General features: G+C 43.5%; 1 protein-coding gene and 1 long non-coding RNA gene across 2 annotated transcripts; both read left to right on the top strand.

Moving 5' to 3' along the window:
* Positions 1–667: 667 nt before the first annotated feature.
* LOC133924864 (AT-hook motif nuclear-localized protein 10-like) lies at positions 668–4,980 on the top strand. Its single transcript, XM_062370594.1, has 6 exons — positions 668–786; positions 900–1,568; positions 2,345–2,397; positions 3,058–3,189; positions 4,124–4,285; positions 4,390–4,980. Exons 2-6 carry the CDS (start codon positions 1,049–1,051, stop codon positions 4,684–4,686), a joined length of 1,164 nt encoding a protein of 387 aa, XP_062226578.1. The 5' UTR covers positions 668–786; positions 900–1,048; the 3' UTR covers positions 4,687–4,980.
* Positions 4,981–5,623: 643 nt separating this feature from the next.
* LOC133923640 (uncharacterized) lies at positions 5,624–6,551 on the top strand. The gene is made up of 3 exons (XR_009910652.1): positions 5,624–5,694; positions 5,889–5,985; positions 6,302–6,551. It is a non-coding gene; the product is annotated as an uncharacterized LOC133923640 (long non-coding RNA).
* Positions 6,552–13,407: the final 6,856 nt, after the last annotated feature.

Here is a 13,407-nt window from a genome sequence, read left to right as displayed (position 1 = left end):
GTGCAGTGCCCTCGACCCATGGCACGACCCGTGAAGCACAATATCGTGCCAGGTCGGCCCGGGCACGGTTGCGACACAATGGGCTATGTCGGGTTGTTAGGCGGTGTGGCCAAGCGATGGGGTGGGGGCGGCGCAACGGGGCAGGGTGGGCGCGACCGGGGCGGGGTAGGGAGCTGTCGGGGTGACCGAGCGACGCGATGAGGCGGCGCAGAGGCGGGGTGGGGGCGGGCGGCGAGGTGAGATGAGACCGACGGGCGGCCAGGCTGAGGCGGGGGCGGGCAGGGGCGGGGGCGGGGGTGGGCTACCGGGGCGGAGGCGGGCGGCGCAGGGAGACGACCCAAGGGCGGGGGGGGGGCTACCGGGGTGGAGGCGGGCGGCGCGAGGTGATGGCCCAAGGGCAGGCAGCCGTTGCAGGGCGGGGCGGGTGGCTGGTGTGGGATGGGGTGTGCTGTGCCCGTGCCGGCCCACCTAAACCGGGTCATGTCATGCCAGCCTACTGTACTGAGGTGTCAACCCAGGCACGACCCGTCTAACCGTACTGTGCTGGTCCGACCCATCTACTCTCGTGCCTGAGCTATACTTAGACCGTACCTATAGTACCGTATCTCAAACCACCTAATAGACACGATCCAATTAGCCATCTTTATCATAACCCGGCTAAAATAAAAGGAAACCCGGGGCTATTTCTGTCAATCCGGACCGTCACAGCCTCACAGCTGGAGGCAGCGATTCATTACTCGATATCTCGCGGCTTCTCCTCAGTTAGATCTGATCCGATCCACCAAGGTAACTCCTCGCCACCTTCCCCGTCTCTCCATTTGTCTCCCTTTTTTTTTTCTGTCGCGCAGCAGGATTTTCCTCCGCTTTCCCCATTTCCTCTGTATTTTATTCGATTTCAGGGTCGGTTTTTGAGCGCAGAGGGGTCACGTCCAACCGCCGCTAACCGCGCATGTGAACTGCTCGACGGAACGCGCAGGTGAGGTGCGGTGAGCCGGTGAGGATCGCGTCGGATTCGGGTCGGGGGGTGCTAGGGTTTCGCTGCCGCGAGATGGACGGCCGGGACCAGCAGCAGCAGATGCAGGCGCCGCCGCGCGTGGGCTCGCCGCCGCAGGCGGGCGGCATCATGATGCCGCACGCCGCGTACGGCGCCGCCGCCGCGCCGCCCGGGATGCCGCCGGGCACTGCGAACGTTATGCACGGGATGCCGCTCGCCTTCAACCCCATGGCGTCGCCGGGCGCCTCCTCTCCCATGAAACCGGCGGAGATACCCGGGGCCACGTACCGCCCCGATTCCGGCGCGCCGGGCATGCAGCATCCCGGTGTCGGCGGTGGTGGTAGTGGCGGCGCCGTTGTCAGCGGCAGCGGTGGGGAGCTCGTGAAGAAGAAGAGGGGGAGGCCGAGGAAGTACGGCCCGGACGGGAGCATCGGCCTGGGTCTGAAGCCCGCGGCAGCGACGGCGACTGAGGCAGGCGGGCAGTCCGGCGGAGGTGGGTCCAACTCCAACCCCGACGGGAAGCGCAGAGGGCGCCCCCCTGGATCCGGCAAAAAGAAACAGCTCGATGCTCTGGGTAATATAGCCTGCACCAGCTCTGTCCTTGCTTATACTCCGTCTGAATTCTCAAAAGTTAGTGCTTATTTAACTGTAGCTTGGCTTCTAGCAATGGAAAATGTAGTGCAAGGGTGTGGAATGTGGACGTGTATGGCGTGATTTCTAGAACAAGTTTATGCAGTTCTTTTTTGTACATTTAATTGAAGGACACGGTGCAAGAGTTTGTTTTTAAAGGATTCCCCCATATTCTGAAGGATTTAAAAATAGGACGGGATAGTGCAGGCATTTTAATAATCTGAGGAAGTACAAGCGTTGTCTTAATTATTATGTGCAGTAAAACAGGAAAAGTAGCATCTATTCAACCATGAGCCTGGTCTTTGAATATTGAACAGCTCATCATAGGTTGCTTGTATTTTTTTTTCTTTTCTAATAAAAATCTATGTATGTGCACATGCCGACCAAAGTCGGATTTTCCCCCTTGTGTCTTTCTGTCATGCCTCAATTTGTGATAACCTCCAGCGTTTTACCCTTGCCAACAGATAAAGGCAGTAAATATTTGTTTTTACTTGATTTTTTTTCACCACCATATTGCATAGTAAATGTTAATGGTAATGCCATTTAACAGGTTTTCTTAGGCTGTTTAGTTCCTTTCTATCTAAGTTGAAATTAAAATATACGAATTTAGTGCCTGTTTCAGTACAGAGGATTGGGATTCAAATCCATAGAATCGTAAAAATGGCCTAGAGCATTCCTTTTGAAATACTCACTGTTTCACTTTTTTGTGCTTCTTTTCAGGATCTTCAGGGACATCGTTTACTCCCCACATAATAACTGTGAAGCCTAACGAGGTACTTGAAACATGCTTCCCCCTCTGGTGTCTTCACACTAACATTATCATGTGTATATTTCGGTGGTCTTATTTCGCCTAAGTTACATTCAGGGAATATTTCTGTATTAAGGATTGAGCAGTTTTCTGTTCATGAACATACTGTTTTTTGGTTGAAATGCTGGGCCTACCCATGTGGTTTACAAATTACATCCGCTCTCCAGGTCTTATATTCAGCTGACGTGGTTCCAAATAATGACAATTGCCTATTAGTGGGAGAGCTAAGAAAAGAGTTATGTGGCATTTTACTTCTAGAACATGCTCAAAACATTGTGCTGCTTGCTCTTTCCAGCATTTCAAACTTTGTTATCATTTGTCCTTTTTGCCTTGCTGTCAATTGCTGTCAACTGTGCCATCACTGGATATTTAGTATACATCTATTCAACATATTTCTGAATCATTGAGTATAGTACATATAGCACAATGCTCAGAGGATAATATTACAAGTTTAGGAAATGTTATCATTTCTGAATAAGAATTCGTGATTCATATATTTTCTGGTTGTTTATAATTGTAGTGGCAAGCTGCTACATAGTTGGACGTTTCTTGAGCCTGCTGTTTGTATTGGACCCCAGACTATCTAATGGACTTTTATGCACCGAATCATCTTTTTTCTCTTCAGGATGTCGCGTCAAAGATAATGGCTTTTTCACAACAAGGCCCACGTACTACATGTATAATTTCAGCAAATGGTTCTCTGTGCACAGCAACACTCCGTCAACCAGCAACCTCTGGTGGCATAGTTACATATGAGGTAAATTCAGGCTCAACTTAATCAGAGCATGGCCACTGCTTTTGTGTTACTGCTGGGTCTTTCTGTGAAGTAATAACACACAAGTTAAAATTGAAGTTTGATTGATGTCTTTGTTTTCTTACATTTGGATAGACAATAGGCAAGACTATATTTTTTGTTAGTATATATTTTCTACCATATAAAGCATTCAAGTAAACAACTCTGTGCAATGGACCACTGAGAGGCCTTGCAACTATCAGCAATCTCTTTTCAGTTGCATTGTGCTTTACTAACATTGCTTATTAAGTAGAAACAACTGTATAGCACTGGTCCACTTGTATATTTCCATTACTTTCCTCTTGCTGTACCATTTATCTGCAGTCTATTATGGAACAGATGAACACAGCGATGAGGGCTGATTGCCCTCTAATCTATGGGCTTCTCCCATCGAGAAGAGGCTCTGATCATAGCCGAGTTTAATGGGAAAAGCCCTTTTTCTAGATTACTTCTTGATTGATCCCTAAACAAGACTAAGACTACCTTTATATACTAGGAACCATCTAAGTAATTTAGAAAACAGGAACTAAACATAACAGACTAGGAATCAAAGCAAACAGATTAGGACTCAGCAATTAATCTAATAAAAGTACTAATATGGTTTCCATAACAGTCTTTGTCAACTTGGTTTCTGATGATAGAACAAAAATGGCCACTGTGTAGTTTTAAGTTTCCATCTCAGCTAGGTAGGATAGTACAGGGAAATTTAAAGGACAGGTTGAGTCTGCTCTGTTCTCCAATCGATGCAAATAACTAATACGATGCAACAGTTCATTGGTGCCTCCATGAGTTCAGACTACAAAACCGATCCACAATATGTACATTGTTATTTTTAGAATGTTGTGACAGATTTTATTCATACAAATCATATGAATTGCTTTGTGGTGACGTGTTACAGGGACACTTCGATATACTCTCTCTGTCGGGCTCATTCCTGCTTGCAGAGGATGGTGACACTCGTAGCAGAACAGGTGGTTTGAGTGTGGCACTGGCTGGAAGTGATGGACGTATAGTTGGAGGTTGTGTTGCTGGAATGCTGATGGCAGCGACACCTGTACAGGTTCTCTATTTATCTATGGCTATTTACCCTTTGTTTTGAATTATCACATGCCCCAAATAGGAATTCCAAGGGATCCTGTTAGCACTCACCCTTATGATTTTCAGGTTGTAGTGGGCAGTTTCATTGCTGAAGGTAAAAAGCCCAAGGAAGAGCAGCCGAAGCGTGAGCCGACATCTGTGCCACCGCACACAGCTGGCTTTGGGGCAGCCTCGGCTGCCAGTCCTCCATTTGACGGAACATCAAGCGAGCACTCTGATGATCCAGGGAGCCCCATGGGACGTAACGGCAGCACGTTCACCAACATGGGGCATCCCATGCATTCCGCATATGCTCCGGTTGGCTGGTCGCTATCCGGGAACCAAGGCCACTACGATCCCGACCTGAAGATGATGTCTGACTAATGGCTGCTGTGTTGCAGGTTCGTTGTTAGCAGTTGACCTAGTTGAGTAGGGGTTTGGGCCTTCCTGCACCGGTTCCAGTGGCAGTGTCGGACAATAAATCCGGAATGCTAGGAGAGATAAAGCTCACTAGCAATAAGTAGCACCAGTTTGTGCCATTGCCTTATTATGTAATAGTTGTTAGTTTGTATCTGTGTGGCTTCACTGTCAGGAGTTTATGCATCCCGCTTTCTGGTTTCTATTTGTATCACAGTGTAGTGCTACGTTTTCTTATCCATGGATTGGTGTTAATCGTGATGCCAAAATTTGTATCACAGTTTTTTTGCTTTTTAGGGTTTAGACTGAAAGCAACAGCGAGTTTTGTTTCATTTGTCTCGGTGGCTAGTAAATATTGCTGAAAATTCTCATCGACAGTTGAAGTGAGCAGGTTAACAGTCACTAGCGAATCTGAGTGAAGGTGGACCTTTGTGATCTTTTCCGACTGTGTAAGATAGCAGTCATCTGGCCCCAAAAAGGCCCAGTTGCCTGCACTATTGGAAAGAGAATTCTATATGTTATTAAGGCCATCTCTACCGGACCCGTATCCGGTGCTACAGGGGCTGATGCCGACTCCGAGCGACGGCAAACGTGCTCCAGCGGAACCTGGACCAGGTGCTAACGGATATAGATGTGAGGTAAGTCCAGATACTTTAAAATTTATCTTCTATAATATTATTATAATATATCCTATTTTTATATCTTCAGTAGCTACTCTATTTTTTAACTTCTATTACTCTTCTACTTCTTTTGAATTTATATGTCAGTCTCTATAAACAGATGAGGGGAAGAGAGAGGGTACCTCAAATATAGAGTATCAGCCCCTAAATATAGAGTACGTAGCATCACTATACCACTAGATACGGTAGCTGCTGGAGCAGCTACTGATTCTTTTTTCTATCAGCATAGTGCCCAAACAGAAATATCGATTGATTTTGAGAGATCAGCTGGAGTTGGCCTAAGCAGGCACACGAGGTAAGCGGCAATACTATTTATGAAGGATGGATGTGTGTGCGAAGAGAGATAGGAAGTAATAGAAGTTAGAAAATAGAGTAGCTGCTGGAGAAAAAAAAAGAATTGTAATAGTATTAAGTGATGCTGTAATAGTGTTATAGAGGATAATTTTTTAAGTATATGTTGGATATAAACTTAGTCTGAACTTGCTACAGTCTACAGGCTTATATTGAGGCTAGCTTGGGCGTCTACACTTCGAGAAGCATTTCGGACCATTGGGCTGTTGCCGATCAGACCAAAAAACTTGAGATGGTATGATGCTCTCTTAGGCTGCTTTGGTGCTCAGCTTTAGTTTAGAATTAAAGCTTCATAAACGATTCCTAAAATGCACGTCCTATAATAATAGTTGATGCTCATATCATACTCTATTATCCACATTACCTGGATGAGGATGTGAAGAAAAAACATTTTTTGCATTTCTTACTTGATAAGGACATTATAGTTTCTTTGAAAAAATGAATTAACAATGTAAGGTACTTCCGCATTTGCTTCCGGCTGGCACATGATTCTTGCACTGTAGAGAAAGATAAACAAGCTTAACCATACTTATTTTTTCTCTCATCATCAGGCGTCATGCTACGACAGACGCAAGCCATGTCAGATTCTGCACAAGCTATTTTGCAGGCGCCTTTTGGAAGAACATAGGGCTTACTGTTTTCAATGGTTTTCCTGCATGCGTCCTCAATAATTGCTTTCTCTTCATAACAATAATCCTGCTCACCCAAAGCTTGATGTATTGTAAACATGGTAAAAATTGAAGCAAAGACCATGAGTTGAAGGATTACTTTTTTAGCGTCATGTATTCTAGTATGAAGTTGATGTTACTAGGACAACCTACCAACTATGCCTTCTACACCAGCCTTCAAATGGTGAATATTGATCGATACATACTTCCACCGCACACTTGGATTTATAGCATATGAGAAGCCAAGCATGACCCTTGAATTAATATTGAAGAATCTGCAAATTGTATGGCATTAAAACTCGGTTCATAAAGCAAAATAATAAATGTTCCCAAATCCTAGAACAAACTGACAATATTGCATTTAAATCTGAGATACATATAAATGTTTAGAACTCTTCCAGTGGATATGCGTACACTATAGATAAGATATACGAACTCGCAACTCATTTAATCTTATTATCTTATACCTCAACTACCAAACGCAATACCACATGAGATAAGATATATGAACTAGCAAAAAGCAAAACAAAAAAAAAGTTCCCAAATCATAGAACAAATTGACAATATTGCATTTAAATCTAAGTTAAAAATAGAAATGTTTAGAAATCTCCCAATGGATATGCATACACTATTGATATACGAACTTGCAACTCATTTAATTTTAATATCTTACACCTCAACTACCAAATGCAATACCACATGGGATAAGATATATGGACTTCCAACTCATTTAATATTGATGTATTATACCTCAACTAGGTGAGGATTATATCCTAGAATACGGGGTATAGCCTTACCCGCGCTTGACAAATGGCTAGACCAGTTATTCCTTATAACAGTCAGGGGAATACGACTCGAAGTCAAATATATATCAGACTTAGCCTCGCACAACAAATGATCAGCAGTAGTGTGCACCAGGTCGGCGTACATAACACATGCACGTCCAAGCAAGTGTCTGGGGACCGGTAACTACCAGTGAATTGTTGATGCTAGTTATCATACCAAATCAGCATCAAATTACCTCAATATATGATGGAATTATCACTATGATTATAGATAGGGAGGACGTGGAGCGATCCATGGTTACCAGATGGATCCATAGATACTTATTGGTGCTTTACATCCATCCCTATAGATTATTATCACTAACATTGATGATTTTACGATGCAGTGTCGTTGGAAACTTATTTTGAAGAAATACATGGAAAAGTGGCTCAAAATGATGAAATAAGATAATCCAACAAAGAGACCCTATTTCTCCAACCAATGATGGGACGGCACCCTGGCCCATCAAACCAAAGTGCCCCATGACGGCCCAAAAGACCTTACACGCAAGGCCACAACCCATTATGTCTAGAGCAAACATCTCAAAATCTTGAATTATTTGCAAAGTCCATGACAACAACACCTTTCAATGTGGATTCGGAGCCCAAGGGGTCCTCAAATGTAAATCTCGATAATATAGAAGTTGTAGGTCTCGTTGAGAACCTCGGTTTACATATATGGAAGACATATTTTGGACTCAGTAGCTATGAGATATTGACCCCGCAAGTTATGTTGTGCATAAGAGTCCGAATATGGACATATAAAATTGCAACACGTTTTCGGCAATCAATATGGCATTTTCTGGATAAACTCATAATGGACAAAATTAGAGTTCAAAATCATCCAATTTAGAGTCTGAATGTGAGAGATATCATCTTTAAAAAGAAGAGATGCAAAAAGAAAAGGTCCAAACTAAAGATGCCCAAATGAGTCGTGTCTACTAGGCCGGCTCGAGGCACGATACTGTAGGCACGGCTCAGACACGCCATTGAAAGGACTTATAGCCTTCTTGATGGCATTTGAAGCATGTCACGGTTGACCTCTTCTCAAGCTTCTTCACCATGAAAGCACGGTTATCTTGAGGAGGTTGGACATATCCTTTGCACTTCAATCTCGCCAAGTCTTCCTTGAGCTTCTCCACTTCTTGTTTGAGCTCATCATTCTCTTGTGCAATAAGTTCATTAGATTGTTCTATAACAATATTCTCAACGCAAATCTCATTGCAAAGGGGTGAGCTAGATAAAGCATGTAAATCATCACAAGAAGTGGAAGCATCTACCTTAGTATTGTAATTAAAAAGAGAGGTAGATTGCTTCAAATGACCTTAGTTTTAGATTCTATGCACTCAAATTTATCCTTAAGCTCTTCATATTCCTTGTTTACCAAATTGAATTTTCACAATAATTATTCATAATTAGAAATAAAGGTAGCATGAATATCGTTAAGTGCATCGAATTTCTTAAACTCTTTTGGTTGTTTATTAAGGATCCTTTGTTGCTCCTTGATCAAATAAAGGAGTTCATCATAGGAGAGAGAATCCTCATCGAATTCATCATCACTTACATTACTATCTATACATTTGGCCATAAGACACTTGTGAGATGGCTTGCGAGACGACTTGTGTGATGATGATTTTGAGAAAGAGCTTGTCTTATCTATCCATACCTTTGGCCATCATTGAATCTTTATCATCACTCACCCATCTTCCTATGTTGCGAATGCTTTGGCTATTCCCCTTATCTCCCTCTTGTTCTTGGTCTTGATCTTTTTCTTTTTCTTCTTAATATGATCAATTGTTTTGATCAAGTCTTCATAGAGATTGGGTGATCAATCTTGACATTTATCTTCTTGATATTCTTCTCTACTTCTGAGAAGAGCTTGACGACTTCGGGATCCATCTCTTCATCGCTTGAGGTGCTTTGCTCATCTTCTTTATAACTCTCTTCATCTTCACTTGAGCTTGACTCTTGCTCTTGTCTCCTCATCCTTACCTTCATTGTTGATATTTGCCTTGCTTGCTTGTGAGAGTAAGATTCTTGGTATTGGATGAGGAAGAAGCTTCCACCTCTATGTTCATTGTCATCTCATAGACAGTGATCTTGCCGAGCACTTGATTTGGAGTCATCTTCTTGATATCATTGTTGTCAAAGATGATGGAGACGATCTACTTGTACTTTGGAAGAAGAGCTTGACGTATTCTTCTCACCACTCGATCATCTTCAATTGGCGTCAAATCTAATCCATTGATCTCATTGACAAGAATATTCAAACGTGAGTACATGTCATTAGCACTTTATAGGGTAGTTGCTTGATGCCATTAAAGTTAGTAATAAGCACATGATATTTCTCATTGCGCACATCCTTTGTACCTTCATGTATTTCAATGAGACTATTCCAAATATCATGTGCATTGGTGAGAGAATAAACACGATTGAATGCATCAACACATATAGATGATAAAAAGATACTATTTGCCAATGCATCTAATTGCCTCTCCTTGTTGGTGATACGAGGTTTTATCCCTTCCCCGGTGACTCTCTAAACATCTAAGCCTCTAGCTTGCAAATAACAAGATATTAGAATTTTTCAACGTGAAAAATTTGTGACACCGAAAAGTGGAGCACCATGAGAATCTATCCCAACCCCAGACGTCACAACTTTAGGATTTTAAGCCTATCAAGAGCATGAGGCTCCGATACCAATTGTAAGGGATCGGTGACGTCCTAAGAGGGGGGTGAATTATGACACTTAAAACTATTTCGGCTAAAAAAATACAAGATAAACTTATATCAATTTATATCTAAATATGTTCTATGTTTATCTAGTGTGTCTACTCTACCGATCAAATGACTTGCAACCTATCTAAGAAGATAAATTGCAAGTAAGTAAATGCGAAAATGTAAATATGGTAGAGAGAGTAAAATCAGCACAAGGATTTTTTTTCGTGGTATCGATAGCATGAATGCCACCCCTTGTCCACGTTGGAGCTCCACAAAAGATATATACTCCCGGTCGACACCCGATCACGACCTTTGAGCCACCAAGTCACAAAGACAAGGCCTCTACCCAGATGAGTCACCACGCCTCTAAGGCAAGGTCTCACCACTAGCCTCTCTTTCAGTTTCTCACTGTCGTGATTACTTCGGAGCTTGAGCCACAAAGGAAAGGGTCTCCACGTCCCCGTACAATCGCCTTCCCACCTCTCCACATCAAGTCAGAAGGTCAACAAGCTTGCCGGCGAGTTACCAAGACTTTAAGGTGCCAGCATACCAAGAGATACACTGTTGAATCACTTCTTGATCCACCCTCTAGGCAGCAATCATCTAGCAACTCACTCTCTATGCCTATAAGCATTAATCACTCACTAATCTTGTGCTTAATCGCCTTAGATGATCACTTTAAACACTTTGGTGGCTTGGATGTCTTCTCATGTGTACATGAACCTCTGTGAACTCCAGCACACTCAAATGACTAAATAGAGGGGTATTTATAGCCTCAAACTCGCGCATTAGCCGTTAACCTAACGGCTCTAAAAAACTGTTAACACCGGATGATCCGGTGAGAACAGTAGTACTAACACCGGATCCTCTGGTGAGTACACTCTCACAAAATAGCCGTTGGAACCCCACTCAAGCTTGTGTGAACACCGGATACTCCGGTGGATACTCCACCTTCATCACTGGACTTTCTGGTGAGTATAGCTTAGCCATTCGGGCTAACATCTTCTCTGTGTAAATTGCTCCAGTGTATTCTCTGGTGCACATCACTTCATCACCAGATTATCCAGTGCGTTGTCCTCTGCCAGCCGAGCCAATGCAACCCTCTCTGAAAAATATGCTCTGGTGCACAAATCTTCAGAGCACCGTACCTTCTGTTGAGGTCACTGCATTCTCCCTTTAGTCAACAATGCTCCGGTGTATTCCTTCGGTGTGTTCAAATCAATCATCGGACTACCCGATGGGGTCTTCTGCTTTTTTTTCATCTTTACACTGTTCATTGTCTGGTGTATTATCCGATGTTGCCTTGCTTCATCACCAGACTATCTAGTGAGACTTTCATGCCTCTGTCCCCCTTTGACAGAGATGCTCCGATGAGTGCAAATACCCTGAGCACCGGACCATCCGGTGTAGTCATTTCTCCTGGGACTTTTTCTAATGCAACTAAGCTTTGTCCTGACTTTAATGGCTTCTTCATGTATTGTATCCATGAGACTTATTAACATATATTCTTGACAAACATGTTAGTCTCAATGACTATGTTGTTATTAATCACCAAAATCATAATTATGGCCTAATAGGACCATTTTCGCTACAGTCCCTCCCGAGCGTGGGTGACGACGAAGGTCAACCGGTGTGGAGCCACGACTAGGGTTTCCTAGGCGCTGGAACTTCCGATCCACATCAGAGCTTTCGATTATCCTGGTTGGAGCTTCTAGTCCAGGATTACACACGAGGTGCTCAGTGTTAGGCGCATGAAATTTTTCGCGTCAACACACTTTTTGGCAACTCCGCTAGGGACAATTGATCAGGATCTCCGCTGCTGAGAAGAATTCATCACCGGCGTAATGATTTGTGATCTGCAAGTACATTACTTGTTTCTTAATCTGATCTTGCAGTTATAATGAATACATATGTTGATGTTGCTAGGCCTATACTTAATGAACATATTGCATCGGCTATCGGTTATTGGGAAAATGTTTTTAGACCTTAAGCTTTTTCACAAAGTGATAATACACAATAGCCCATGCAAAGTAGCGTATATGCTTCAAATTTTAACACAATTAGCAACATACAACATGAGCCTGTATCTTTTAGCACATCTATTGCATCATCTAGAATGCCACAAACTAGCGTGCCGATGAACAATCATTATGGCCGAATTGGCATAATAGGTTCGACAAATTGCTTTGAGCCATCATATGCTACATCAAATGCTACTAGATCGGAGGCAACACCTTCTCCTTTTTCGCCACCACACTCAATGGTTAGCGTATCTAATTCGGTCCCATATATCACTAATAATTATAGCCGAATAGATGAAAATTCTGCAAGCATGTCTATGTCTGCATACCACATTGTAGCATATAGTTCGCCTCCCACACCAACCCAAAGTTCTGGTATTCCTTGTAGTTCATTGCTGGGAACCTATTTTAGTGTTTCCCAAACAAACACACCATATGTGCAGCCCACAACGTCTTATTCGTGCGATACGTCACCAACACATGTTTTTACCCCGAAGCAACAAGTCGATTCCACACCTACTCAGCTCACAGCCGAACAACATATAGGACCTAAAAGTATCGGGGGGGGGGGGGGGATCTGATATGACAAATAGAGATGAAGCACATAGGATATGTGAAGTATTTTTGGGCGGCGTGGAGCAAAGCCGAGGTGTGCTGAGGTGAGCCGGTGAAGAGGAGCAAGTGTGGTGATTGTGGATGATTGTGTTCGTGCGTCGCATATGTGGATGATTGTGTTCATGCATGTGTGCGAAGAGGAGCAGTGTGAGAGAGATGGGGGGAGGGGCTTACCGTGATGTTCCCGCCGCCGCCCCATTCTCTCCTTTTTTTGTTTCTGAAAAACCACATCAGTGCTGGTTCCAAAACCTCAATAGTGCCCCTTTTGGAACCAGCACTGATTAGGTGTTTTGGTGTAGTGCGAAGGTAATTTTCAAATAACTTCTGACTAAGTATGAGAATGAAAAGGTCGATCAAAAGGTTACTAGTCGACCCAATAATTTTAAGCGACCAAGATCACCTCTCTAAAGCATGAGTTTGATGGTCGGGATCAGCGATGGGAAGGTTTGCATGCAGCGACGTCGTTTCCTCCTTTCGGGCCACCAATTCCTGTGATGTGGGGACCTCCTCCTATGGTGTTTTTTCTTTGTCCGACGTGGGGTTGGTATGGTACATGGGCGCCACTTCCATTGCCCTTTGAACCACTCCATCCGGGGTGGACAACACCCATGCTGCCAGTGTTTGATAGACTATCTCATCATAGAGAGGACCGATTTGAGCCAAGGAATTGGTCAAGTAATGGGAGAGGTAGAACGGTAGTAAAAAGGATTTATCGTGTGAAGAGAAAGGCTAATTCAAGTGAGAAATCAGACCTGAACTCAAAGGAAAAAGGACCGGCTATTGAGCAAGAAGAGGTGCAAAAACAGCC

This window comes from Phragmites australis, chromosome 7 (assembly GCF_958298935.1).
Source record: "Phragmites australis chromosome 7, lpPhrAust1.1, whole genome shotgun sequence".
In the NCBI taxonomy this organism is placed as follows: domain Eukaryota; kingdom Viridiplantae; phylum Streptophyta; class Magnoliopsida; order Poales; family Poaceae; genus Phragmites; species Phragmites australis.
Note: the sequence above shows the minus strand (reverse complement) of the source record. Positions and strands in the feature narration are given on the sequence as shown.